Source organism: Benincasa hispida, chromosome 1 (genome assembly GCF_009727055.1).
Source record: "Benincasa hispida cultivar B227 chromosome 1, ASM972705v1, whole genome shotgun sequence".
NCBI lineage: Eukaryota > Viridiplantae > Streptophyta > Magnoliopsida > Cucurbitales > Cucurbitaceae > Benincasa > Benincasa hispida.
The window spans coordinates 21,822,863-21,847,872 of NC_052349.1; the positions used below are offsets into that span (position 1 = coordinate 21,822,863).

The 25,010-nt window shown below is 31.2% G+C and overlaps 3 protein-coding genes across 4 annotated transcripts; 1 reads left to right on the plus strand and 2 right to left on the minus strand.

Moving 5' to 3' along the window:
* Nucleotides 1-1,489: 1,489 nt before the first annotated feature.
* Nucleotides 1,490-4,296, plus strand: LOC120090426. Its single transcript, XM_039048088.1, has 2 exons — nucleotides 1,490-2,643; nucleotides 4,169-4,296. Exons 1-2 carry the CDS (start codon nucleotides 1,827-1,829, stop codon nucleotides 4,276-4,278), a joined length of 927 nt encoding a protein of 308 aa, XP_038904016.1. The 5' UTR covers nucleotides 1,490-1,826; the 3' UTR covers nucleotides 4,279-4,296.
* A 3,946-nt stretch (nucleotides 4,297-8,242) lies between these two features.
* On the minus strand, nucleotides 8,243-11,192 carry LOC120072743 (EEF1A lysine methyltransferase 4). 2 transcript variants are annotated; one of them, XM_039025226.1, is made up of 9 exons: nucleotides 10,818-11,192; nucleotides 10,549-10,662; nucleotides 10,069-10,137; nucleotides 9,924-9,943; nucleotides 9,797-9,849; nucleotides 9,654-9,684; nucleotides 9,481-9,556; nucleotides 8,658-8,797; nucleotides 8,243-8,499 (listed from the first exon to the last, which is right to left on the minus strand). In XM_039025226.1, exons 1-9 carry the CDS (start codon nucleotides 10,990-10,992, stop codon nucleotides 8,452-8,454), a joined length of 726 nt encoding a protein of 241 aa, XP_038881154.1. In that variant the 5' UTR covers nucleotides 10,993-11,192; the 3' UTR covers nucleotides 8,243-8,451. The 2 variants fall into 2 exon arrangements, with proteins under 2 accessions (XP_038881154.1, XP_038881149.1); XM_039025221.1 differs by having other exon boundaries at nucleotides 9,642-9,684.
* A 5,195-nt stretch (nucleotides 11,193-16,387) lies between these two features.
* On the minus strand, nucleotides 16,388-19,585 carry LOC120071380 (signal recognition particle 19 kDa protein). The gene is made up of 4 exons (XM_039023634.1): nucleotides 19,397-19,585; nucleotides 18,942-19,133; nucleotides 18,268-18,367; nucleotides 16,388-16,889 (listed from the first exon to the last, which is right to left on the minus strand). The coding sequence occupies exons 2-4, from the start codon at nucleotides 19,116-19,118 to the stop codon at nucleotides 16,762-16,764; spliced, it is 405 nt and encodes a 134-aa protein (XP_038879562.1). The 5' UTR covers nucleotides 19,119-19,133; nucleotides 19,397-19,585; the 3' UTR covers nucleotides 16,388-16,761.
* Between the last annotated feature and the right edge of the window lie 5,425 nt (nucleotides 19,586-25,010).

Consider the following 25,010-nt stretch of genomic DNA (forward strand, 5'->3'; position numbering starts at 1 on the left):
AATGAAAACTTCAATACTATCATTTTAAAAAAAAAAAATCAAAATCATAGGAAATTTCGAAAATGAAGATAGAGACAAGGAAAAACAAAAAAGTTTGTATTTATACTATAAAAAATTGGTTATAAAATTTTTAGTTATAATGTCAAGGAATGTGTCTATATAAAATTTAGTTATTATGTGAAATGATGCATCAAGCTGAAAATGTGTGATATTCTTTTTTCAGGAGATGTGTTTGCTTAAGGAATTCTTACCAGAAGGATTGTGAGGATAAAATTAGAATTCTTAAATACTTTAAGGGCAAAAAGGGAAGAGAATTTTTTTTCCCTTATTGACCCTTTTAATATATATAGATATAAATAATTGTAAAGTCAAGTCACCTAAACTGCCTAGCATAGAGAAGATAATAAATAAGATTATTTTTTTTCCTTTTTTTTTTTAATACTTAGGGTATAAATGATTTACATCTTTGACCTTTTAATCAAAAGTATACATTCAACAAGGTTCAAGTTGGACTAAACAGGGAAGACACTCAAAAATCAAGTTATACTCTTATGACAGGATGTATAAGAAAAAAAAATCCAGAGATTCTTTTCTTTCTTTTTACCAATGACCCAAATACTTAGATTTTAAAGACAATGAAAACTAACCTTTTGTTTACATCACAAAGTATTAACCAACATTAACGATATGTTTGGAATGCATTTTCAAGTGTTTAATTTAAAAAATATGAAAAATCATTTTTGGTCCTTGAATTTTTTTTTAAAATAACAATTTAGTCTCTGAATTTTAGTTTGTAACGATTTAATCCCTGTACTTTCAAATTTGTACAATCTGGTCTCTAAACTTTAATATGTAACAATTTAGTCCATCACACAAAAAAAAATCAATCAAAATTTGATGTCAATTTTTAATATTTTATGATGTAGATTTTATATTTTGCAAAAATATTGAGTCTCTAATCAATTTAACGATTTTATTTATGCATGAAATATCATGAAATCTTATTATTAATTTCTAAATTAGAAACTAAATTGTTGCAAATTATAAAGTATAGGGACTAAATTATTATATTAAAGTTCAAGGACTAAAATGTTACAAACCAAATTTTAGGAACTAAATCGTTATTTTTATAAAAGTTTAAGGACTAAAAGTGAATTTTAACTTAGAAAAATAAGTCCTTTTAGAAAAAACTAGAGTGTTTAGTAACTACTCAAATAGATTTTGAAGAGTATTTTCAACCATTTTTATCAAAAGTGTTTAAATAAAAATGATCTTTTTTGAATTTTTTTTTCTCAAGTCAATCCAAACGAGTTCTAAATTTTTCTTCACAAAATTTAAAATCTTGTAACTTTTTTCGAACGTGAAATCATATTCAAGATTTCATAAATTTGCAATAGGTAATATTTGGGATCGCGAATGAGTGATTTAACATTAGTAGTTACCTTGTGATGCATCGGAAGAAAATCTCCTTATCCAAATATAGTCAATAATTGACATCATTCGATATTAATGAAACTAAATTTGATCATACATACAAAAAGATCTCTTTATCCAAATATAATTGATAAGTAAGTGAGCAAGGCACCGGCTATCATTCCAATTAGTTCATTTTAAACCAACAAAATATAATAATAATAATAATAATAAAACTAAAAAGAGAAATTTACCTCGAAAAGTTTATGGAGCAAACACCGTAATTTCAGTCCATAATTGTTCCTCGAAATTCTCAATTCCTTGCTCTGAGCTGTTCTCCTCTTCCTCCTTCAAAATCAAATTAATCAACCATTCCATTGAGTTTCTCAGTACCAGAAATTATTACTACTTTCATGAACTTCATGGCGTCCTTACCGCTTTCCGCCATCTCCGGCCACCGGAATCTCACATTTCCATGGCCACTACTCCTCCTACTGACAGCAATACTTTCACCTAATTCTCTCACATTCGCCTCGCCTTGCCGGGCCTCCTGCGGCAACATTCCGATCAAATACCCCTTCGGAATCGACGACGGCTGCGGAGCGCCTCAATTCCGCCGCATGTTCAACTGCTCTACAGATCTCTTCTTCCTCACTCCCTCCGGCAGTTACAAAGTCCAATCCATCGATTACGACAAGCAATCCATGGTGATCTACGATCCAGCGATGTCGACTTGCTCAATCCTCCAACCGCACCACGATTTCATCATGACCGACATCCAATCGATCATCATTCCGCCGTCGCCAGACACCGTCTTCGCTCTCCTCAACTGCTCGATCGACTCTCCAATCCTGAACCACTACAAGTACCTCTGCTTCAATTTCTCAGGCCATTCCTGCGATGAACTGTACGGGGCTTGCAATGCGTTCCGAGTGTTCCATCTGTTGACGAACAGTAGTTCGCCGCCGTGCTGTTTCACTGGATACGATACGGTGAAGTTGATGAGTATGAACATTCTGGATTGTTCGCATCACACGACGGTGTTGAATTCGGAGAATCTGAAAGGCGTTGGAGCTTTGGATTGGGAATACGGGATGAAATTGAGCTTTTCGGTAGCGGATTTGGGATGCGATCGGTGTGCGAAATCGGGAGGAAGTTGTGGATTTGATACTGAAACGGAAGGATTGTTGTGCCTTTGCTCTGTTTCTTCCAATCATACTAGGGATTGCGGTAACGCCTCTTTTGCATTACATTGCTTTCAATAACCTTTTTTTAAATATCTTGTTTTTATTTCTAAACTTTTAATTTTAGAAAAAAATATCATTTTTTATCTCTAAGTTTTGAGTCTAATTTTTATTTAGTTCATATATTTGAAAATGTTACATCTTTAGTCTTTAATTTTTGAGTTTGATTTTAATTTAGTCTCTCGATTTCAAAATGTTGCCGATTTTCACTAAATACTTATTTTTTGTATTTAGTATTATTGTTTATTAATTCATTTAAAATAATTAAAAGAATTATAATTAACTAAGTTTCACTATTTTTATCACTAGAATTAAATTTAAAATTTTACTTTATAATATTTTAAATTAATTAATTATTATTAACATCAGAAATCGAGAGTGAGTATTTATTGAAAATTTGAGATTAAAAATGTAGATCTTAAAACCTAGGGACCAAATTAAATTGAAACACAATTCAAGTCTTAAGAGTAAAATTGTAACATAATTGAAATAAAACTCAAAACTTAAGAGCTAAAAGTTCAATATTTTGAAATTTAAGAACCAAATTGAAACTAAACCAAATATCTAGGGGCAAAAAAATATTTTTTCCCTTAATTTTATATTATTTAAGTTAAAATATCATTTTTAGTTTTTTATTTGAGTTTAAAAATTTATAGAGTACATTAACTAAAATTTGATATTTGAAAGTACAAGAACGAAAATAGAAGAAAATTTAAAGTATATATATGAAAATGGTTTATTATTTTAGGCTTTAAATTTTAAAAACATCAACTTTTTTTTAATACAAAAGAAAAAGGAAACAAAAGTGTAGGTTGGATTTTGAACTTTTATTTTTACGTCATTTTAGTCTCTAAATTTTTTTAAAACAACTATTTTTATCTTTATTATGTTAATTTTTTTCCATTTAATTTTCACTTGTTTAATATACTTCTCTAATATATGCAACTTGTAATCATACTCATATTAACAATGTAGTACACATACTTAAAAATATGTTATTAATTTGTAAGAAAAGAAAAAAAAAACACAAAGATTATTTTGTGAAACTTGAAAGTGAAAAAGACTAGACATTTTTAGTAACCAAAATGACAAATTGGATGAAAATATACATCTTAAAAATTTAAAAATGAATGTTAATTAAAATATACTATGAACTTTTTCGTATTAAAAAATTTAATTATGTCATTTTTATAATTAGCAATGCTCATATCTAGTTTTTTCCAAACTTTGTTTTGAAATTTAAGTTTTGAAAATGTACATGTAAAATTATTTTTAGTTTTTATTTATGGGTAATACTTGGATACATTCCAAGATGCACCTATGTTTGTGCATCATTTTCACCACTCACATAAAAGAAAATATTAAAATATTTCAAAAAAAATAAAAAAATAAATAAAATTTAGCACATGACAAATTATGATTAGACAATTTGGTGGAATGCATAAAGATAGGTGTTGTCTGAGATGCACCTAAATATGTGATATTAAAAGGTTGTATTTGTGTTTTTTCAGTTGGTGGAAACATTATCAGTGGAGGACCAAATCAGGCATCGGTTGTATTCATCGGAGAATTCATATTTCTTTTCTTAAGCATTCTTAACATAACTCTAAGTCAGTATTGAAATATATTATTTAAAACAAATTAAAAAAATGAATTGAAGTTTGTATCTATTTGAACTCGGACTTTCAAAAATATCTTATTTATCTTCTATTAAATAAAAGTTTGAATATTATGTCTGATGGAACTATTATTATTATTATTTTAATGTAAACATAAACTCTTAACTTTATGTTGAGTAGATAATATGAAAAATGGGAGAAAAAATTGTTTAAATTTATTTTTACAAATAAAAATATCCCTAACCTAAGATTAAAAAGGGGAAGCTATTTACATAAAATAGCAAAATTTAATAATGTTAATAGAAGTCTATTAGTGCCTATTAATATTTTTTTTTTTTTTTTTTTTTGCTATTTCTATAAATAATTTGAACATTTGACATTTTTCTATATGTGAAAATTAAATGTGGGATGGAGGATTGAACTTCGACCTCTTGAATATACATGTCAAAACTACTGAGCTAAGCTCATTTTAGCTCTATAATAGATATCGATAACTTGTTTTGTTTGCAACTTCTTTTATTATAAGTTTTGCAACTCATTCTATTATTATACAACGTTTTCAATTTTTTTTTGGTTATATGGTGTCATAACTTTGAATTTTTCTTTTCTAAAAAAGATAATTTCTTTGTAATACTACACTCAATTAATACTCTCTCCATGCTTAATTACCCCGTTTAAAATTGTATTTTCTTAATATACAAACTTTCATTGCAATTATTCCATACATTTCTTCTAGATCTTATGAATATATATTGCTTAATTATTTAATATAATATTTCATAATTTTACACAATTGTTTTTTTATTTGATTTAATTAAATTTCTTACAAAATAATTGACATATTCTTCATGGATAACGTTCGTTTCATTTCTTCTTTTTTCTTTTTCTTAATACTATTTTCTTATTCATCATCACATATGCCTTTTTTATTTAGAAAATTTTAGTATTCACTTCATCAATGAAAAGTAAAAAAAAATGAATGAAATTATTCTATAAATGTGTAAATTCGGATAGTGTTTACTATTGAAATTGAGTTGTTTATACCCAACTTTAGAAATTGGCAAGCCAAATGGCCCTTTCATACATATAGTTCATATTATAATGATTTGATTTTTTATATATTGCATTTATTGTAGGTAAATTAAGTAAATGACCCAGTTGTGGTTATTCTATTCATTAAAATGTTGGTGACACGTAATACTTTCAAAATTTATAATCAAAACCCTATTTGAATTGCAATAGATTCCATTTGCGAGGACTTCTATTTGTTACCACCATATGTCGATGGTATGGATATTATCAAATTTTCTATATATACCATAATAGCAATAATTGTATTCTTTTTTTTTTCTTTTTTTTTTTTTTGTTTAAGAAATAACAATAATTGTATTTAAAGTTTCATGATATATAGCAAAATATCCATCAAGACAAAATTTATATATCTAGTTTACATGTGGTTCTTCACCATGCTATTGATATACATTAATGTAACACCTACTTGAACCATACAACCCCATGGATGCAAAATTGAGGATTGGCTCTTAACATATACACTCTGATTTTTGTCATAATTTCAATGGATGCAAATGAGAGGATTGGCTTCTTATTATTATATATACAATAAACTTCAAAAACAAAATTCTAAAAAAAATGTTAATAAAATGGAGCCGTAGTTTTTACAAACATTTTTCCATTTTTACTTTAACTAAGAATTCAAATGTTTGTTTAAAAATGGTGAAGATAACAAAAAAAATTGTGCAAATCATAGTAAGAAAGTTGGGAGGAAACAAGCGATGTTTCAAAAACAGAAAATAAAAAAGAAAATATTATGAAAGAGGAATCCACATTTTATATAACATAATAAATATTACAACCGGTAAATCCAAGTACAAAATGCAAGCTACATGGTCAATTGAACATCACTCAACTAGTTAAGATATGTGACGCCTAGCGGCTGGTTGAAGGTTGGGTGAGAGGAAGACCGGCATGAAGGAGAAGTTGGCCGGACACTAGTCGTGTGATGGAAGCAGCAACTGGTCCGGGGTAGGGTTAACGTGAAGAAGAAGTTGGGGGAGAGAGATGGAGAAATAAAATTTTGATCTTTCTTTCTTAACCTCTTTTCTTTTTCTTTTTTAACCTCTTTTATTTTTCATTTTCTAATGGATAATTTGGGAAGGAGGGAAATGAAAATGAGGGAGAGAGAGACAAAGAAATGAAAATCAAAAAATTGTTTGGATTTAAAAGACAGAGTCACCTACAATGTCGATTTTAAACCGACATTATAAATACACCTACAATGTCAGTTTAAAACCAACATTAAAGATCAGTTTTTTTTATATATATAAGAAACTAAGAAACTAACATTGTGCATCCGTTTTTAGTTTTTTCCAACTGATATCAAAACTCAGATTTCTTGTAGTAACTCTTGATGTAGAGGTTTGAGGTTCATCAAATCGCCGAACCCCATTTAAGTTCAAATTTTTATAATCCAACTAACATAAAGTATGTACTATCAACCTTAAGATCAAAGGTTCGAGTCCCCCACCTCACATTAGCATTTAATTTATTTATACAAATCCAAATATACGTACAAATCCATGTTTCTAACGTCATACTTCACACATCATGAGCGGAAGATTCCACTAGAGAGTTGAATTTGATAATTGTCATAAATAGCACAAAAAATTTCCTATTTTCACAAGTAGTACCCTTTTTGTCAATTCTTGTAATGTCTTGTCTCAATGCATCCAGGCTAGATCAATATTGAGATAGAAATAAAAACTTTAATATTCTTTTAATAACACATTCGAATCACCAACTTTTTGAACTTTTTCGGTAGAATCTTGGTTAAGATGACGAACAAAATTTAACAAAATTGGTAAAAAAAAAAAAAAAAAGTTTGGATGTTTCGCCCAATTGTTTTTGAATTTAAGCCCTCAATTGAATCTAGACAAAGATGACAATCAAGATTGAACAAAATAGAGAAAAAAACAAGTACAAAAGTTCGAGCCAATTCTTCTTACATTATTGTATGGTCAATTTTTGTATGGGTAGTAGAGATGGTTTATTCTTTTCTATTTTTTTCGTCCTCAAATTTGGTTTCTTAGATTTCCTTACTCTAAATTTCGAAAAAAGATTCTCACATTTACATTTTGACTAAATAAAATCTCTCAAATACTTCCAAACCCCATAAAAAAAATCAAAACAACAAAATCTAAAAACTTCTATTCCATAAGTCTTATCTTTGTTTTCATGTCAATATCGATTTTTGTGTAGACGGTACACCTTGTTAATAAAACAAGAGCAATTATTAGGTGTAGACGTGCAGTCTAAGTTGCATCCATTCCCATACTCCTCTTTTCTTTACATACTAAAAATAAAATAAAAATAATTCAATAAAAATTTATCACAGGTAGATTATTATTTGGTGTTACTTGGACTACACAAAAGATGGTGTCAGGCTACACTCGAGTTTTTTTTCCTTAAAACGATTGGCGAAAAATGGTATCTCAAATATTAAAGGAAAATTTGTATGGATAACCCAAAATTTAGGTCCAAAATAGCAAATAACCCATTTTTTTTTAAAAAAAAATGACAATTGATCTTTTGTTAATACCAAAATAAACTCGCGCATGCGGAAGAGCCATCACTATCTCGCTCTTTCTTTTCTTTTCCTCAAAGATCACTCTCCTCTCACATTTAAAGGAGGTGTGGTTTTTCGCCCAAGTTAGCCACGCCGGAGAAGAAGAAGGAAAGAGAAGGTTAAAAAAGAAAAGAAAAAACAATTTCGTAAAAGTTGCTCGCCAAAGAACAAGAAGAAAAGAATTTGAAGGAAGAGCAAATTGATAATTTCACACATGTATGATATGATGAATTATCAATGGTTTTTAAAAAGTGGGACACTCGTCATTTTGGGCTCCAAAATGAGTGGAACAGTGCAATTTTCCCAAGATGAAAAACTTCTTGTGCTATAATGACCGAGTTGAATTCTATCTCAAATGTAATCAAATGACAGTCACGAGGATGTGAAGGCTGGCATCAAAGATAATTTATGATTAAATGAAGTGAGAAATAGTTAAACTTTAAATACTATCATGTTAGAGAACGAAAAAAACTTCAACAAACTCCTACATTTCAGTTAAAGGAAAACACTGGCCTTTTATCAGGTTCTCCCCTCACTCAACGGCAACATCATGCTTCTGGTCTGGCTTCAAAGAACTATCCTGAAAGCGCAAAGAAGAAAGTCAAATTCGACGGTAAGATCACAGCTAAAATGAAAACTAACTGCAAAAACGAAAATTTATGCATCTTCTAACAGTACAGGGAGGAAAGGAGCTCTTTTCAACTTTAAGGATAACCGATTGAAAAGCGAAATGCTGACCTTCGTACAGATGTATATATAGTGCACATCAGGATTCTGCCCAAGCACGGTTTCTAGCAGGCTCGTGTCGTTGTCAAGTGGAACAGGTTTCAAGAGGTCCCATTTTGGAGGGTCAGTCCTTTTTTCTGAAACATATTTCTCTGCAAGTTGTCGATAAGAGATAAGAATGACATGATAGGAAAGTCATTACAAGTGTTTCTAGAGCGGTTTAAAGACTTGAAGTATAGTGAAGAACAATGATTGGAATAAAATTTATTCAATAAATAGTTGTCAAATAGGTTGTGGGTTATAAAATTTGTCAAAACCCAGTATTGAAGACTTTATTCTCTAGTCTATTAATATCTGAGCATGTGCTAAGGAGAAAAAGGAACTCAGTATATGATCATCATAGATTGGCCTAGAGATAAATAAGGAGCATGACCTTGATAAAGGACTAAGGGTCATTGATTCAATCTATGGTGGCCACGTACTTAAGAGTTAATATCCTACAAATTTTCTTGATACATAAATGTTGTAGGATCAAATGAGTCAAAGTACGCGTAAACTGACCAGAACACTCGTGATATCAAATATATATATATAACAAATTGATCACACATCATAACAAGTTTGGATGCCTAAGAAGTTTAGGTATTATATAAACCTCCTACAAAAAAAGCAAAGACATTGTGTGGAACTGAAACACTATAAGGGGCAGAGGCATAAAATATGCCCGTGTTTCCGTGCAGCTGTGGTTGAACTAGAAAATGAAATAAATAGACTCGAAGAACACTTTGTACCGATTTAAAACCACTAAATAGCTTAAATTTAGTTTTGATCAGACCTGTGACATGAAGCTTTATCAATGAGAAAGAACGTTTCAGTAGACTTAGTCTATACGTGGGAGCTCCATATGTAACCTGCAGATTTGAAGCAAAACACAGTGATTATTCCTTGCATGTAACACTAACAAACACATTCAAGGAAACAGGGACGAGTACTAACTACAGAATTTACCAAAATATATACTCCATTTTCCTTGAGGACCCTATAGTTTGTCATCAACTGCTTCAATATATGGTGAACAGATCAAGAAAGAAAATTTATACATAAAAATAAAGAACTGAAAGATAATCATCTAGTCCATTGTTGCGATTTACCTCCAAACTTCTTCAAGCATCCTAGTCGCATTTTCCCGTGAATTATTTCCACACTAAAATTAAAAGTTGCCCATATATAAGCAATTAATGTAGAAAAGATAAACCTATCAAAACACTCAACACTCACCAATAGAGAGTCTAGGGTACCTGGAAACATCACATAGAAATAATCAAAATGTTGAGGAGAGAAAATTGGAAAACAACACACTCATGCGCACACAATAACAGTGCACGGAGAGAATTAGAAATTGTGTACATGGGGATTACTACACCTTTGTCAAGAACGGCATCGAAAGAACATATTTCAAATGCACTCATATTACGAACATCCATTGTCATATCTGTTCGATTATAAAGGAACGTCAATGAATACTTGAATCATGAATTAAATTTAAAAATTCCCATCATGTACAGTCTAATTATAAACAATGATATAGATAATACAGTTCAACTTCAAAGAGCAACGGAATGAATTTGAATTCTTCATTGTAAGAGAGCAAGGGTCATTTGGCTTGCAAACTAAGTCTGTATAGCTTGAATTTATGAAATCAAACTTACCTAAACACACTTTCCCACACCAAACGCTAAAATATAAAACTATAGAATAGATTTCTGTAGTTCATTCTTCTCCAAAATCTAGATAAACAAACTAGGACTCGTAATTCCAAACTACACTAACCAGGCAATATCTCCTCTAAAATTACGAAGAACAATAAAACGCCAATTAAACAAAAAGGAAGCGAAAAACGTACACTTCAACTGCGGACGATTACAATACTTCTTCTGCATTGCTTCGATCACAACAGATGATATATCGACATTGACCACATCCACATAGCCATCGTCGACCATGCCTTCGCTAAATGCTATGATAACCAAAAAAAAAAAAAAAAACCACAAATAATGCCAATAAAACGCCTCTTTCATACAAACAGAGTCGAAATGCAATGCGATAGCAGTTAGTAACAGATCTGGTAAAGAAGAATGAATCCAAAAAGGCGAAAATGGAGAAGAGGAAAACCTGAGTTGCCGCAACCGACGGCGAGGATGCGATGATGGCGAGAGACATAGAGATTGATCAATGGAGCCAAGGAGTGATACTTCTGGTACCAATCAAAGGGGCCAGATTCATTGGAATAGCGATTGTCCCAATACGAGGGCTCGCCGTAGGCCTGTGTACAAGTCTCCGTCGCCATGATTGATGATTTCTGCTTCTCACTGATCTGTGTCGTCTTCTCTTCTTCTTTGAAAATTTGATTTGGAATTTTTCCAAATTTCTTTATTCTGTTGGCGTTGGGGTTTTATATGGTCGAAATCTGGAAGGTACTGGAGGAATGGAAGTTGCTTTCTTGTTGCACAAAGGTGGTTTGTTGTCTTAGCTTCGAACAAAAGGCCATGGGTGTTTCTGTCATTTGATGAATATAACGACCCAACTTTATTTATTTATTTATTTTTATTATTATCTTGAAAAGAACGACCCTTCTTTAGCACACATTATGATCCAAAAAAATCGATCAACCCAACCCAATTCGTACAGTTTGGGTTAGGTTATTAACTCATTTGACTGGGTTTGATTCAAATAAATAAAAATTTTATGGGTTGGATTGATTCATGGGTTTACCTAATATAATTCAAACCAACCCGAACCAATCCGAATTTATTATTAACTTTAAAATATTTTTTATTATTTATAACACAATTATTTATGCATATAATGATTTTAATTTTATTTAATTTCAATATTTTTTTTGAATAATTTATTCTTCAACAACTATTAAAAGTAGTTTATTTGTACTTTATAAAGAAAATTTCCACTATATAAATTAAAATTGAGTTGTTAATCTTAATTTAATATATGAAAATAATTAAATTAGATTTTTACATATTTACATTTTACTTCTTTACCCGGTTAACCCAAACCAACCTAACCCAAATATTTTATGGTTGGGTTGGGTTCATTTTTTAATATGAGTTATTTGGGTTGAAAAAAATTTTACAACCCGAACAATTCTTGGGTTTAAAAAGTCTTTCAACTCAACCCATAAATACTCCTAATTATCATCTTTCAATTTGGATTAAACAAACTTTTAGTCAAGGGAAACTAATTATTTTATATTCTAAATTTCTTTTAAAAAAATTGTAACATGCAATTTTTTTTTTTTTTTTTTTACAACAAGGCTTTACTTAAATTTTTTCTTATATGATTGTATTTCATATTTTCATATATGTATTTTGTATCAAGTTTTGAAATTAAATTTCAATTTAAATAATTATTTTAGATGTGTTTGATACTATATTTATAAACCAATGTAGTTGTCCACTAAATAGTAGGATGACCACAAGCTAATACTAATTAAGTTATAAACTAATACTAATTAATAAACTATTGTTGTTACGCTAAAGAGGCATTGAATTTGTAACATGATATATTGTATTTTGAAACATGTTTATCCTTGTTTAATATAACTAGTTGGAAGACATGTGTGTTACACATGACTAAAAAATTTTATGAAAAAATTTTATGACATAAAGTTTTAAGAAATAATTTAAATTTAATTGAATATCCATTGAATTTAATTAGTAGATAAAGTTTTTAAAAAATTTGTTAAACTAAATATTTCTTGTTTCAAGTTAATTTACAATAAATAAATATGTAAAAATAGATGGATGAATCAAATTAAAATACAAAATTATATACTTGAAATGAACTTGTGAAGTAAAATTGGTAAAGAGTGACATAGGAATATAAATGACTTTTATTATGGGGTAGTTGGTTACTTTTTGGAAAAAAAAGAGAGAAAAATATATTTCAAAATAATTATATACCTTCATTTAAAAAAAGTAAATAAATATTTAATAATTGTGACATTGAATAAAGAAAAATCTCTTTGTAAACAAAATTGGATGTTGTTTTCCTATTATATTATATTAGGATTCAATCTATCAAATCATTTTTTAAGAAAAATTATAATAATTAAATTTTCTCATGTTTTAAAGGTTTTTTTAAGTGTTACTCAGATTTACTTTTTTAGTTTGTTTGAGACTTGATTTTGATGAATTTTTTTTTAATATGCTACTAAGATATGAATTTTTTAAAAGAAAAATTCAAAATCAACAAAGTAAAAAACTATGATCATATTAAAATATTTATTTAGAAAAATAAAAATACCTTCATATTTTAATTTATTTGTTCTAAAATATAAAACTTCAAGAGCTTTTAATATCTAAATACAGTAAATATATATAAATATATTACAGTGAATAAAGATACAAAAAAAGATTGATGAATCAAATTAAAATACACAATGATATAGTTAAATTAGAATAAAATTTGTGAAATATAGTTGATATGAAAGTGACATAATAACATAAAATATTAGTTTGATTATGGGGTAATTCTTTGATGGTTGCTTTTTGGAAGGAAAAAAAGGGAGAAAAAAAATCATAAGAAGCATATTTCTCATTTTTTTTATTAAGGGAAAATCCCATCGTAAACAAAAAAAATTTATATGCATGGATAACAATTGTATGGTTCTTCCTATTATGACTTTTTTTTTTCTTTGATGATATGGACAATTTTTGTGAATTTTTCTTAAAATTTGATAAGTGAAATTGAATGTTGTTTTCTTATCATTAAGATCCCAAATCATAATTTTTTAAAAAAATTATAATAACTAAATTTTTTTTTTAAAATTATAATAATTAAATCTTTTTAAAAAAATTATAATAATTAAATCTTCTCTTATTAGTGTTTTAATTTTTTGTATTGTTAAATCAAATTTACATTTTGAATTTATTGATACATGATTTTAATGAATCTTTCTTTGAGTATGCCACTAAGTTAAGAATTTTCAAACAGAAAAATATAAACAACAACACCAAAAGCAATGATTAGAGGAAAAAACTACCTTCATATTTTAAATATTAAAATATTAATTTATTTTTCTTAAAATATAAAACTTCCTTTTGTTTTTAACATGTAAATACAATAAATAAATATATATATGTGACCTTAATATTTCTTTAACAATAAATAAATAATTCTATATATGTTAATGAAAGTGGTCAATTTAACCCAAATGTGAGCAACTAAATCAAACATTAAGTTTAAAAAAATCAACCAAATAAAATTTGAAAATTTGAACTTACTAATTTTAAAAAATCAACAAAAGGTATGCCTAAACATAATGTACCATGATGGATTGAATCAAAATATCTACAATGATGGATTTCAAAATGAGGTGGGAAGAATCTACATTGCTCATTGAAAAAACTATGTATATGATAATAATAGAGAAATAAATTTGAAAAATTGAACTTACTAATTTTAAAAAATCAACAAAAAAAAAAAGACTACTAAATTTACAATGGTAGATTGAACTAAAACTTCTACGATAATGGATTTAGAATTGAGAATGAGAAGAATTTGTAATGCTCTTAAAAAGAGCTATGTATACAATAATAATAGGGATATAAATTTGGAAATTAGCCTCTACATAGAAAAACAAAAACGTGAAATTTGGATTTGGATTTAGATTAGAAGTTTTCACAAACTATTCAATTTTAAATCACAAAAAGACAAATTACCAGGAAGTGTAAACAATACAAAAAGAAGGCCAATATCATGCTTCAAGATTGTATTCCATTGCAGAGATTTAAAGGAAAAGTATGGAACAACATGTTGTAAATATGGAGAAATTGTGGGTTACCAATATGAGGAAGGATTGATAAAACACAATCGTAACAAACAATCACAAGAAAGGATGGGAGTAAGTAGAATAAGTGATAATTAGTAACTAATCTATGATATGAAAGAGAATAATAAGTAGCAACTAACGTAGCAAATGGAGGGTAAGAGATGAGAGTGTATAATGGAAATTTGTTTAAAATTAAAGGGTAATATGGGAAGATAAAGATTCTCCCATATATCTCCATTTAATATAGTATAGATATAGATATGGGTTATGCATTTAAAATTATAAATTTCAAAATATAAATATATTGAAAACATAAAAATTTCGTCTTTAAAATTCACATTGTTTTTATCACGAAATTTAGACAATTTTCAAAGACGAAATCTAGTTTATATGTCAAACACAAGAATTTATACTAAATTCTGTTTGTAATATCTTGAACCATATATTCAAATTAGCAATATAGGGAGATAAAAAAGTAAATAACAACCACGATCTAAACTCTATTAGGGATTTCAAAAATCATAAAAACATTTAAGGTCCATTTAATAACCATTTCGCTTTTTGTTTTTGGTCTTTTAAAAATTAAGTTTATTTCTTCTTTATTTCACTTTTTTTTTTTTTTTTTGGTTTTTGAAAAGTGTCATTTGAAAGATCATTTAGTTTTTCAAATCTCAAGACCATTTTTAAGATTCCTGATGAAAATAAGAATGAAGTTAAAATATTATTTGTTTTTCACTTTAGCTTTCATTTAGTCTACTTTAGTCTCTATACCTTCAATAAATCATAAATTTACTCATTCAAAGTTTTTAGATTTTTTTATAAGAAAAAAATCAACAAATAATATATGGACAAGGAAGGTTATTTTAAAAATTCATTTAAAACATAAGTACTAAATTTAGAATTTTGTGAGTACAGTGATAACGGGAACCAAATGATATTAAAGTTTTCTTTCAGTCTTAGGCCTGTTTAGGAGGTCGGAATGTAATCAAAATTAAGATAGAAAAAAAGTTGAGTTGAAAATTATCAGAACGAAATGAATTTAATACTACAGATCGATGATTTTTAAATATATTACATTACAGATTCGAATCAGCACAACAGTCCAAAAATTATTAAACTAAAAAAAACTGAGAGTAGAATAATCCACGAGAAATTCGATTCAAGAAAAGATTACATCTACGGCCCACCATTAGATGTTCACAGTGTTGGGGACTCGGGATCCCGCCCATATTTCAGTCCCTATCTCATTCAGATGCATCTATGCTCAACGCAAAATTTTCCATCAATTGGGTTTCCTGTAACTCTTTTTTTTTTTTTTTTTGATTTTTTTTCATAATTTTTTAATTTATTCTCAACAAATAGAATTTTAAAAAAATTTCATGTTTAGGTGGATCATTTCCAATATAATTTCCATTTAAAGAAAACATTATGAATTTCATAATAGAAACAATAATATTGCATGTGTTAATATAATTAAAATGTCCAGTTTCTAAATTTTAAATTTTAAATTTTAAATTTTACAACATAGACTTCTAATTTCTGTAAGTCTTCTTTCAGTATCATATAATAATAATAATAATAATCGGGGCAAGAGCCTCATGTAATTAGGATCCCGACAGGTTAGATGGACATCCAGTATCCAACCAGGAATAACACCAACTAATGTTTGCAAAGTTCTGAAGCAAACAAACAGCCTGGAAAGAGTTTCAAGTATGTTTGTTAATAAGATTACAAGCAAAAATCTCAAAACTTTCATACTTCCAGATTCTGAATCTGGCAGCAAATTATTGAGAAATTACCACATTTATCAATCTCCAGACCTGTAAATCATATTCACAGGTAGGCTATTTCACCTCCAATCTCAAAGGATTTAGAAAAGAGTGGACCATTCAACTTAATTCTCATCCACCATCATTTACTCCTATCAGCAACTTTATCTCAGTAAAACTTCATAATCCATTATTTTACAAAATTGTTCAAAACAAACCCACACTACACCAAATGTAAGATTCCATGACACTCAAAATAATTACCAGTCCCCACTACCTTTCGTGACTATTTTTTTCAGTCAATGAATCGAACATCAAGAAAAAAGTATCAATGACACTACACAAAAACTTCTAGACCACTGTGTTAGTTTTTCGTTTCAGATGGGGGCAGGGTAGGACATCAATAGTCAAAGGTCGTTGAGAATTAAGAAATAAGACCTGAAAACGAAACCGCTTGCCTGGTCGATATCAATCTGGTTCTTGCAATTACATAATGTAACTATTTCTTCTTTCTTCCACCCTTGCCTTTTGAAGGTCCTGCCGTTGATGATGATGCAGGCTCCTGCTTCTTTGTCCTCCCAGGATGTCTAGGAACAAGTTCGGCTATACGAAGCATCAGTTGTTTTCCTGCAATATAGCCAGATATCTCATGTAAAATTGTGCCAGATATCTCATGTAAAATTGTAATCATTAGGGTATTTTTATTGATAATAAGAACTTGGAGGGGAATTTTGAAACATTTAGGTCAAATTACAAGTTTGGTTCTTAAACTTTCATGTTCACGTCATGTGTCTAATAGTTCCACAAGCTTACAACTTCTTATTTAATAGGTTTATGAACTTTCAATTGAGCATCTAATAAAATTTTAGTATATTTGACCTTTTTTCCATTGAATTTCAATTTCGTGTCTTAAAGGTTCGAAAAAAGTGTCTAATTAGATTAAATATTTAAGGACCTATTAGACATATAATTGAAAGCTCAAGGTCTTATTAGACATATTAAAGTTGAACCTACAAAATACAAATTTGGAACCTATTAATCAATTTTTAGAGTTATAAGGAACAGAAGTTTATTGAATTAACTTGTAATTTAACAGAACTTTTTCAAAGAAAGACACTTTCTTTGAGGAGAAAGTTGGACAAACTGTTGCAGCTGTTAGCTAGACAGATAAACTTATCCAAAATACTTGAACTGATACCACTACTAGGGATTAGATGTTTGGTTAATCAAGCAGCACAGTTTAAAATATACTTGCAGAATCTCACATCCACAAATCATCACTATAAGTCAGTTGATATGATATGTTCTGTGAAAGGTAGTATGGAAAGGCTGAAAATCAAAGGGCCAAGGCAGAGAAAAAAGGGTGGGAACTAGGACTTTGTTTCATTCCTAAGAGAGCTGCGATGTTAACACTCTGGATTTGAAATAAGCTTCAAACAGAATTTTCAAGGTGTTTCAATCAAATAGAAGGACAAATTTTCTCTTTAATAAATGGGATGAATGTTGAAAGAATTTATTTAGAAGAAAAAATTTATTTAGTTAAAAAGTTGGTACATGTTTGCTTATTAGTTTATTATAAATTTGTTGATGAAGAATAGACAACTTTTTCAATATTAATGGGTAGAAGGACTCGGGGAGCTCCTCTCCTTTTTGGGCTACCCTCCAATGTTTCTTTATGGACTAATTTCATCTTTATAAATCTACTTCATGTAAAAACCATACAGTTAAATTTATTTTATGCATGCCAAAATTCAACCTTTATGCATTGACCAAATACTAAGGGATGGTGCATTTTTTGCTTCTTAAAATCGTAAGTGTCTGGACCGACTTACGCTCACCAACTAATCTCATGGGACAACTGCCTAAAGCTTCACCCTCGATATGAACCAAAAAAGTTTGAGAAAAAAATTTAAATCCTATAATTTCCAGAAAGGATGTTAAAGTCTTTATTTCGTTTGGAATGAGAGATATTTGAAGGATATCCAGAGACAAGCACAAGCCTTACTGGAAGTAATAGCTGGATTAGACAGAGTTCCATCCTCCTTCTTCAGCAGAACCCGCACTCTCCCTCTTTGCATGAAATCACGAGGATATGCTTTATCAATCTGCAGGAATGCTATAAATATAAACCAAAAATCTTTGCTTGTTTTTCTGTTGAAAGAAACAAAAATGTGGATTTTCAGTCACCAAAGCAAAAATTCAGGACAAATGGAAACCACTCGCTATTGGTTGTGAATTCATATAAGGCCTTGTTTGATAATTATTTGATTTTTGGATTTTGAAAATTAAGCTTCGAAACTCTGCATTCAGCTCTAAATTTGTATGTTATGTTGTCCACTTTTTACTAACAATTTTAAAAATCAAGCCATGTTTTGAAAACTAAAAAAAGTTTAAAACCATGGAAAGAAAATTGGAAGAAAACAAGCATAAAGTTCAAAAGCATAGCTAAAAACAAAATGGTTACCAAACATGGCCTAAATGATTATTGGATTTAAATTGAAATTTTGATTTCCCTAATGATGTAAGAAAACAATCCAATTAAAACATTCTATCAATTATCACAGGTTCACATAAACTCAATGCAGGCTGCAGGTAACTTCAACACAAACAGGCAGCAGAGATAACAAAAATTAAAAGGAAGGTAAGATCTTTAACGATGACAGATGATTGCTAGAAAACCTCAATGGCAAAAGGCAGTTTGAGATGACTGCAGCAATCCCCAATCTCAGCACACGTAGGATTCTCACATGCTTTACTAACACCTATACGTCTTCCTTCAGCAATTGTTTTCTTTGAATTAATATAGATGGGATACAACACTACCCATCTCTTTATGTTGGGAATTTCTCCATCCATATTCCAACCAAATTCCTATCATAATGCACATTCAGTCAAATATAGGGCAAAAAGAAACACATTCTGGCAATTAAAAAGCACCTAATTGAACAGGATTTCAACTACTTAACAAATTCCTCGCTGGGAAGAACCCAGTTGTCTAATGACAAGAAATGGAATAAATTCCTCATATGACATGCCAATTACTGCCTATGAGATTCTGTAGAACAAAAGAAAAACAATCCGAAAGCGTTGCAAACCTCTTAGAGCACAAGGATCGTACGAAACAAGTTACATACCTACTAAACCAAGAATCAATTGATTACGAATAGCAAATCGAGAAGCTAAACAGAGATCTGATTTTTCTGTTCCTGCCGAACAGCGAAAATTGGCGAAATTGAGCGAGAGAATCGGAAAAGGAAATGGGGCGAGTCCGATGGCAGAATAGGATTATTTTATTTTATTTTATTTTATTAACGCCACCGAAGAGAAGAAGAGAAGAAAATTGAAATAAAATCTTTCATGGAAATAACAAAAATGCTACCGGTGGGCTTTAGTCCTTGCGTTGTGGGTTTTTTTAGATTTGAGACCCAAATAAAAAATGGCCACGGGTAGAAAAAGTAATGGAATGTGGTCTTCTGCTGATGTCATCTACGTGTGATTTTACCCCTCCGTCCCTAAAATGCACTCTGCATGCCTAGGCCTACCAAGGAACTCGATCCTCAATTACCCGTCACTCGGTCCTCGATTACTCGTTACTCAATCCTCATTGGCTCGTTACACGATCCTCAATGTACAGTCACTCGATATCCGAATGCATGGTCACTCGTTACGTGTGCAGTCAATACGTGTATACTCGATCATAGTCACATCATACTCGATACTCGATTAATTTATACTCGATCAGTTTGAACTTTCTGAATTCTTACCCCGTTTGAAGTCTATTATTTCACCATTTAACTCGTTTCTTAGACTATTCTCTCTTGTCTTATGATTCTATATCCCTCGACAATTGCACCTCAATACTCGAAACTCTCTCGATTCTCTCTGCATCAGGTAACATTATTCTCTTTGTTTATATTTTGGCATTATTTGTCTCTTTGTTTGTTATATTTTGTCATCATGCACTTACATGTTCCTCAATACTCGACCGATATGATTTTTATTTTAGTTTTCATATCTTATATGTTTGGCTGGAGCTCGAATATTTTTCGTTTCGGTTTTCATATTTCTGGTATTTCGAACCGTTTAGGGTTTAGGGTTTGAGTAGGATAAGTCATGAAGGTGGAAAATCAAACCAAATTCTCGATGATCGACCATTTAGTCACATGTAATGTAGCATGTATCGTGTATCTGGTATTGAGCAATCATGTATCATGTATCGTGTATCATGTATCGAGTATCATGTATCGTGCATCGAGTATCGTACATCGTGTATCGAGTATCGAACAAAATGCTTAATTTCTAGTGCTCTTTATTATTTTGTGCAGTATGGCTAAATAATTTAAGATTCTTCCCCGGGATCGTTTCCCAGGCCAATCGACCAACCTATCCTCTCACATTGGGATGACTAACAAGATTATGAAAGAGAAGCTTACTCCCACTCAGGTTGCCTTCTTCAAGAAAACGATATTTAGGGTATTCGTGGACATGGATATTATCTCCAACAATCCATTGGTCTACTACATTCTATTGAAGGAGGTTTTAGATGATAAGAATGATGCAATGACCTTTGATTTGAATGGTACGGTTGTTACTTTCTCCAAATAAGACTTCCTGTTGGTGATGGGATTATGGAAGTCACCTAATCCAACAATTGTAAGAAGAGGTGAAACACTTGGTTCCCTGCGTAGTAGGTACTTCAAGAATGATTTTGTGGAGGAAATTTACATTGATACCTTAGAGACAGTGTACAAGGAGATGAAGTTTGATAACGACATGGATGCTGTGAAGATGACATTGGTCTATTACACTAAATTGGGTATGATAAGGAGGGAGAAGACGAGGATCAATGTCGAAAAGACCTTATTAATTGATGTGGAGGATTTGGATTACTTCAATTCTATGGATTGGGGAAATATGCTATAGGAGAGGACGTTCGTTCGTTGCTTTCGTGATTCGAGCTAGGAGTGTATTGTATAAAATAAATTGGAAGAATAAGTTCTAAGTATGAATGATGCGTTGATGCTTTGATGTGTTTATGTATTTGTAACGCGTTGGTGTGTTAGAAATGTGCGACAGAACGCACGACACTCCTCCTATTGACGTTCAAGTTTTCCTAAATCAGACCCAAGTATAAATCCAATTTAGGTTCCTGGTAAGTCCAAAGTCGAACTCATGGATTCAGGTTAAGCTAATGCAGACCTTGCGTTGTAGCTGTTATAGGGATTTCCTAAATGTATGAAGGAATGTGTTATTTACACTAAGGTGTTGTGCTCGTGCAAGAAGATACAAAAGAGTTGAGTAGAGAATGATGGGTCGTGTGGAAATGGATTTTAGTGCAAGTGGTATGCATCGATCTAAGATGAGTGTACACGAACTAGAATGTGATGAATGGATGATTTATTTATCTTTGTTTATGCGTTATACTTTATTCAACACTTCTCAATGCGAATAACATACAAAATCTATCTCTAGGATGCATGCGTCAAACACTGGATGCAATAAACAACAGTAAGTCTATCTCTAGATGTACTAGGCATTCTACTTGATGCGGGCTTATTTATTCTCTCGAATAGTCTAAGCTAAAGATGTTTTTACCAATTGATCAAGTTGGCTTAAGCGTTTGAAATGAAATTTTGCATGAAGTATAGATGCATCCAACATAAACAAGAAATAAACAATGGCAAAGTGTGATGGATCAAATATATGAATTTTATAAAGAAGCAGATTGTCTTTACAAAAGCAATATTTAATTAAATGAAAGTACGAAAGCAATAAATGAGATGAAAGGAACTGAGTCAAGCCGCAGAGTACAATCTCTTGTATCTCTTTGGCTCAATTCTAGTTGTGTACAATCACTTGTATAGGAATTGGATGAAGTGTCTCTCTCAAGCTCGGCTTCCTCCGCTCCTTGACCGGCGGTGATGGTGGTTCTCTTTCCTTCTACTCTTCTTGGCACCACAACACAGCTTTTAAAGATCTAAACTACGACTATGCTAATAATGAGAGTGAAAACTTGAAAATTTCTAAACTTCAAACTCTGGAGGGATTTCATCTATTTATAGGCATTGGTCATCTCCAGCTTGGTGATGGGCATCATTAAAGTCCGTGCCCTGGTTAGCTGCCTGACACTCGGAAGCTTTTCAGACGCCGCCTACTGCAGGTGCCCATACTTGCAAGTGGTGATTTGACACAAACAGCCTAAATCAATGAATCTTCTTTGCCTTGAATCCCTCCGCCGCATGGCCCATACGTTAGAACTTTGCCTGCAACACTTTTTAATCATGCGTTAGCTTCTTGTTGAAATCTTACAATATAACGCGTTATGTCGCAGTATTTAGTAATAAACATTCTTTTGCATGAGTTTGATAATGTTTGAGTAATTCCATGCGTTTCTTCTAAAAATGAGGAGATTTTATCATTAAAAATCTTAGTTGTTCCAACTTAAGAGCCAAAATAACTTGTATTTCTACAAGTTATCACCACTCCCAAATTTGAACAATGCTTGTCCTCAAGCATTCCATAAATAATTCTTTGTTATCTCCCTTGTCTTTAGTGTGCAGAGTTCACCTCTCATCATATTCAATTATAAGCTCGAGACAAGAGTTTGGAAAATGTAATGAACATTGACTCTTTTCTAAAAGGAATAATGTTTAGTTTCAGGTGCAGCAAGCCTTTTATCAACAACTCCTTTTGTTTCTCAAAACATTCCCGTTTTTTCTAAACCAGCAATGCATTAGATGCTCTTTTTAAGATAGATGCCGGATAAAAAGAAAAAATATGAATGTTCAATTACCCATGCATTGTTTCAAGTATCCCACTTTCATTTTGGCTTGCCCTCACGGGTGTCATGTGAGCATCCAACTATGGGTGAAAACCTTTCACAACTAAACTCATATCTAATATTTATGCGTTTCAAGACACAACTTCTTTAGACTAGATAGAGGAGTTTTATGGGACGTATTGGTCTAGGAGACTTAACTTCGTTTTGGCTTGCCCCCACAAGTGTCATGCGAGCATCCAACTACGGCTAAGTGCTTGTTCCAATTTTTTAACTCATGCCACTTTGAAGCTTTTCTTTTGAAGTAATGACAGAGGAGTTGCGTTTAATATTTTTCTATTTTGTTCCCTTTCTTTTTGATGTATTCAGTTAATGCGTCTAAACTCGGATTTCCCTCATCCCCAAATTTGGAGATGAGCTAAATCCTCATTGCTAAAAGAGAAACAAAATTTCGAAAAGGCTTTGAGAATTCCGAAACGAGTTTTGAATTAAAGCTTGCATGCGTTAGAAAGAAAACATGTGGTCTTTTAGAGAAGTTCAGGCTTTGTTGATTTTTCTAACGCCTACTTTATACTTATAGATTTCATATTGTTGATATCATTGAGGTAAGGCAAAGCACAAGACTAGAAAATAGCTAAAGAACAAAAAAAGTATGCTTAGGTCAAACGCAAGGAAAAAAAATGATAGAAATTTTCATTCATTTTCATAGAATAACATGAAATAAACAAACAAGTCAAACAAATACAAAAGATCATCAATTAAATCAAAATACAAAATAACCAACACCCCAAAACTTTATTGTGCTGGCGCGTCATCCCTGCGTTCTTCTGCAGGATCTTCATCCATAAAGTGCAAAGGGTTTCTAAGATGAGCAGGTAGTAGAGGCAGGGCAAACATTCCAACCAAGACCTGATTAATGTACTGCGTTGTATAAACAAATTGGTCTTGCATCCTTCTTGTTTGCTGCCTTAAGTAATCTTTTAGAACCCTGTTTTGTTGTTGAAGACCTTCAATGGAAGCGGCCAATGGTCTGAGCTGATCACTGATGAAAGTTTTCAAATCTTTAATATCAATGTTGCGTCGAGTTGGTGTTGGCTCTTCACTTCTTTCAATTGGTTCTTCAAATTTACTGCGTTACTCGACCCTAACCCAGCTGGTTCAAAGATGGTTGGAAGAGGCACAAAATTGGGAATTGGACTTGGTGAGGGCGAAGGAAGGGGGCAAGGAATGTCTTGATCTATATCAGTAGGTTCTTGGAGCGTTGGATCAAGACACCCTTCTGGCGGGACCACTGGTGAGTTTTGGAGAGTGAGGTTTAAGGTTGGTCGCGCTTCTTCATCCATAAGTTCAAGCTCTGCTTCATGCTCTGAAGCTTCATCGTTGTGTTCAATTATCCGGATGTGTCTTCTTTTGGGGGCGCGTTTAGATGATCGAGGTCTAGCTGCCACTTCTTTGGGAAGTAAGGCAGGCTGATGCGGTGAACCGCGAAGTAAACGTCTGATTAACTTGATGTCCATCAGATCGTCGATCTCTTCATGATCATCCCCCAGAGGGATGCCCCCACGTTCATACAGTACGCAGATCGGCCATGGAAAATAAAGTTGTCCTCTTGGTTTGATATTGATGGCTTTGATCTGATCCCTTATTATTCTCCCAACATCTAAAGGGATGCACTGCATGATACATAGGTAGCCAAGACGCGTTATTTCGACAATGTTTCATCATGCATTGTAGGCATGATGCTTTTCTTAATCAGATAATACCATAGATTCGCATCTGGGTTTAGGTTCCTGGAAGCTAGTATCTTTGCTCCATTTCTAGACCTTTGCCATTTGCTTCCAGGCTTGTATGATATTAAATGCTCAAAATGATACGATACTACTTCTATTAATGCGTCAATTAGGAATATTCATGTAGTATGCTCTGTGTTGTCACAAGTTTCCTTACGATGAAGCCAAGTGTAATTCCAC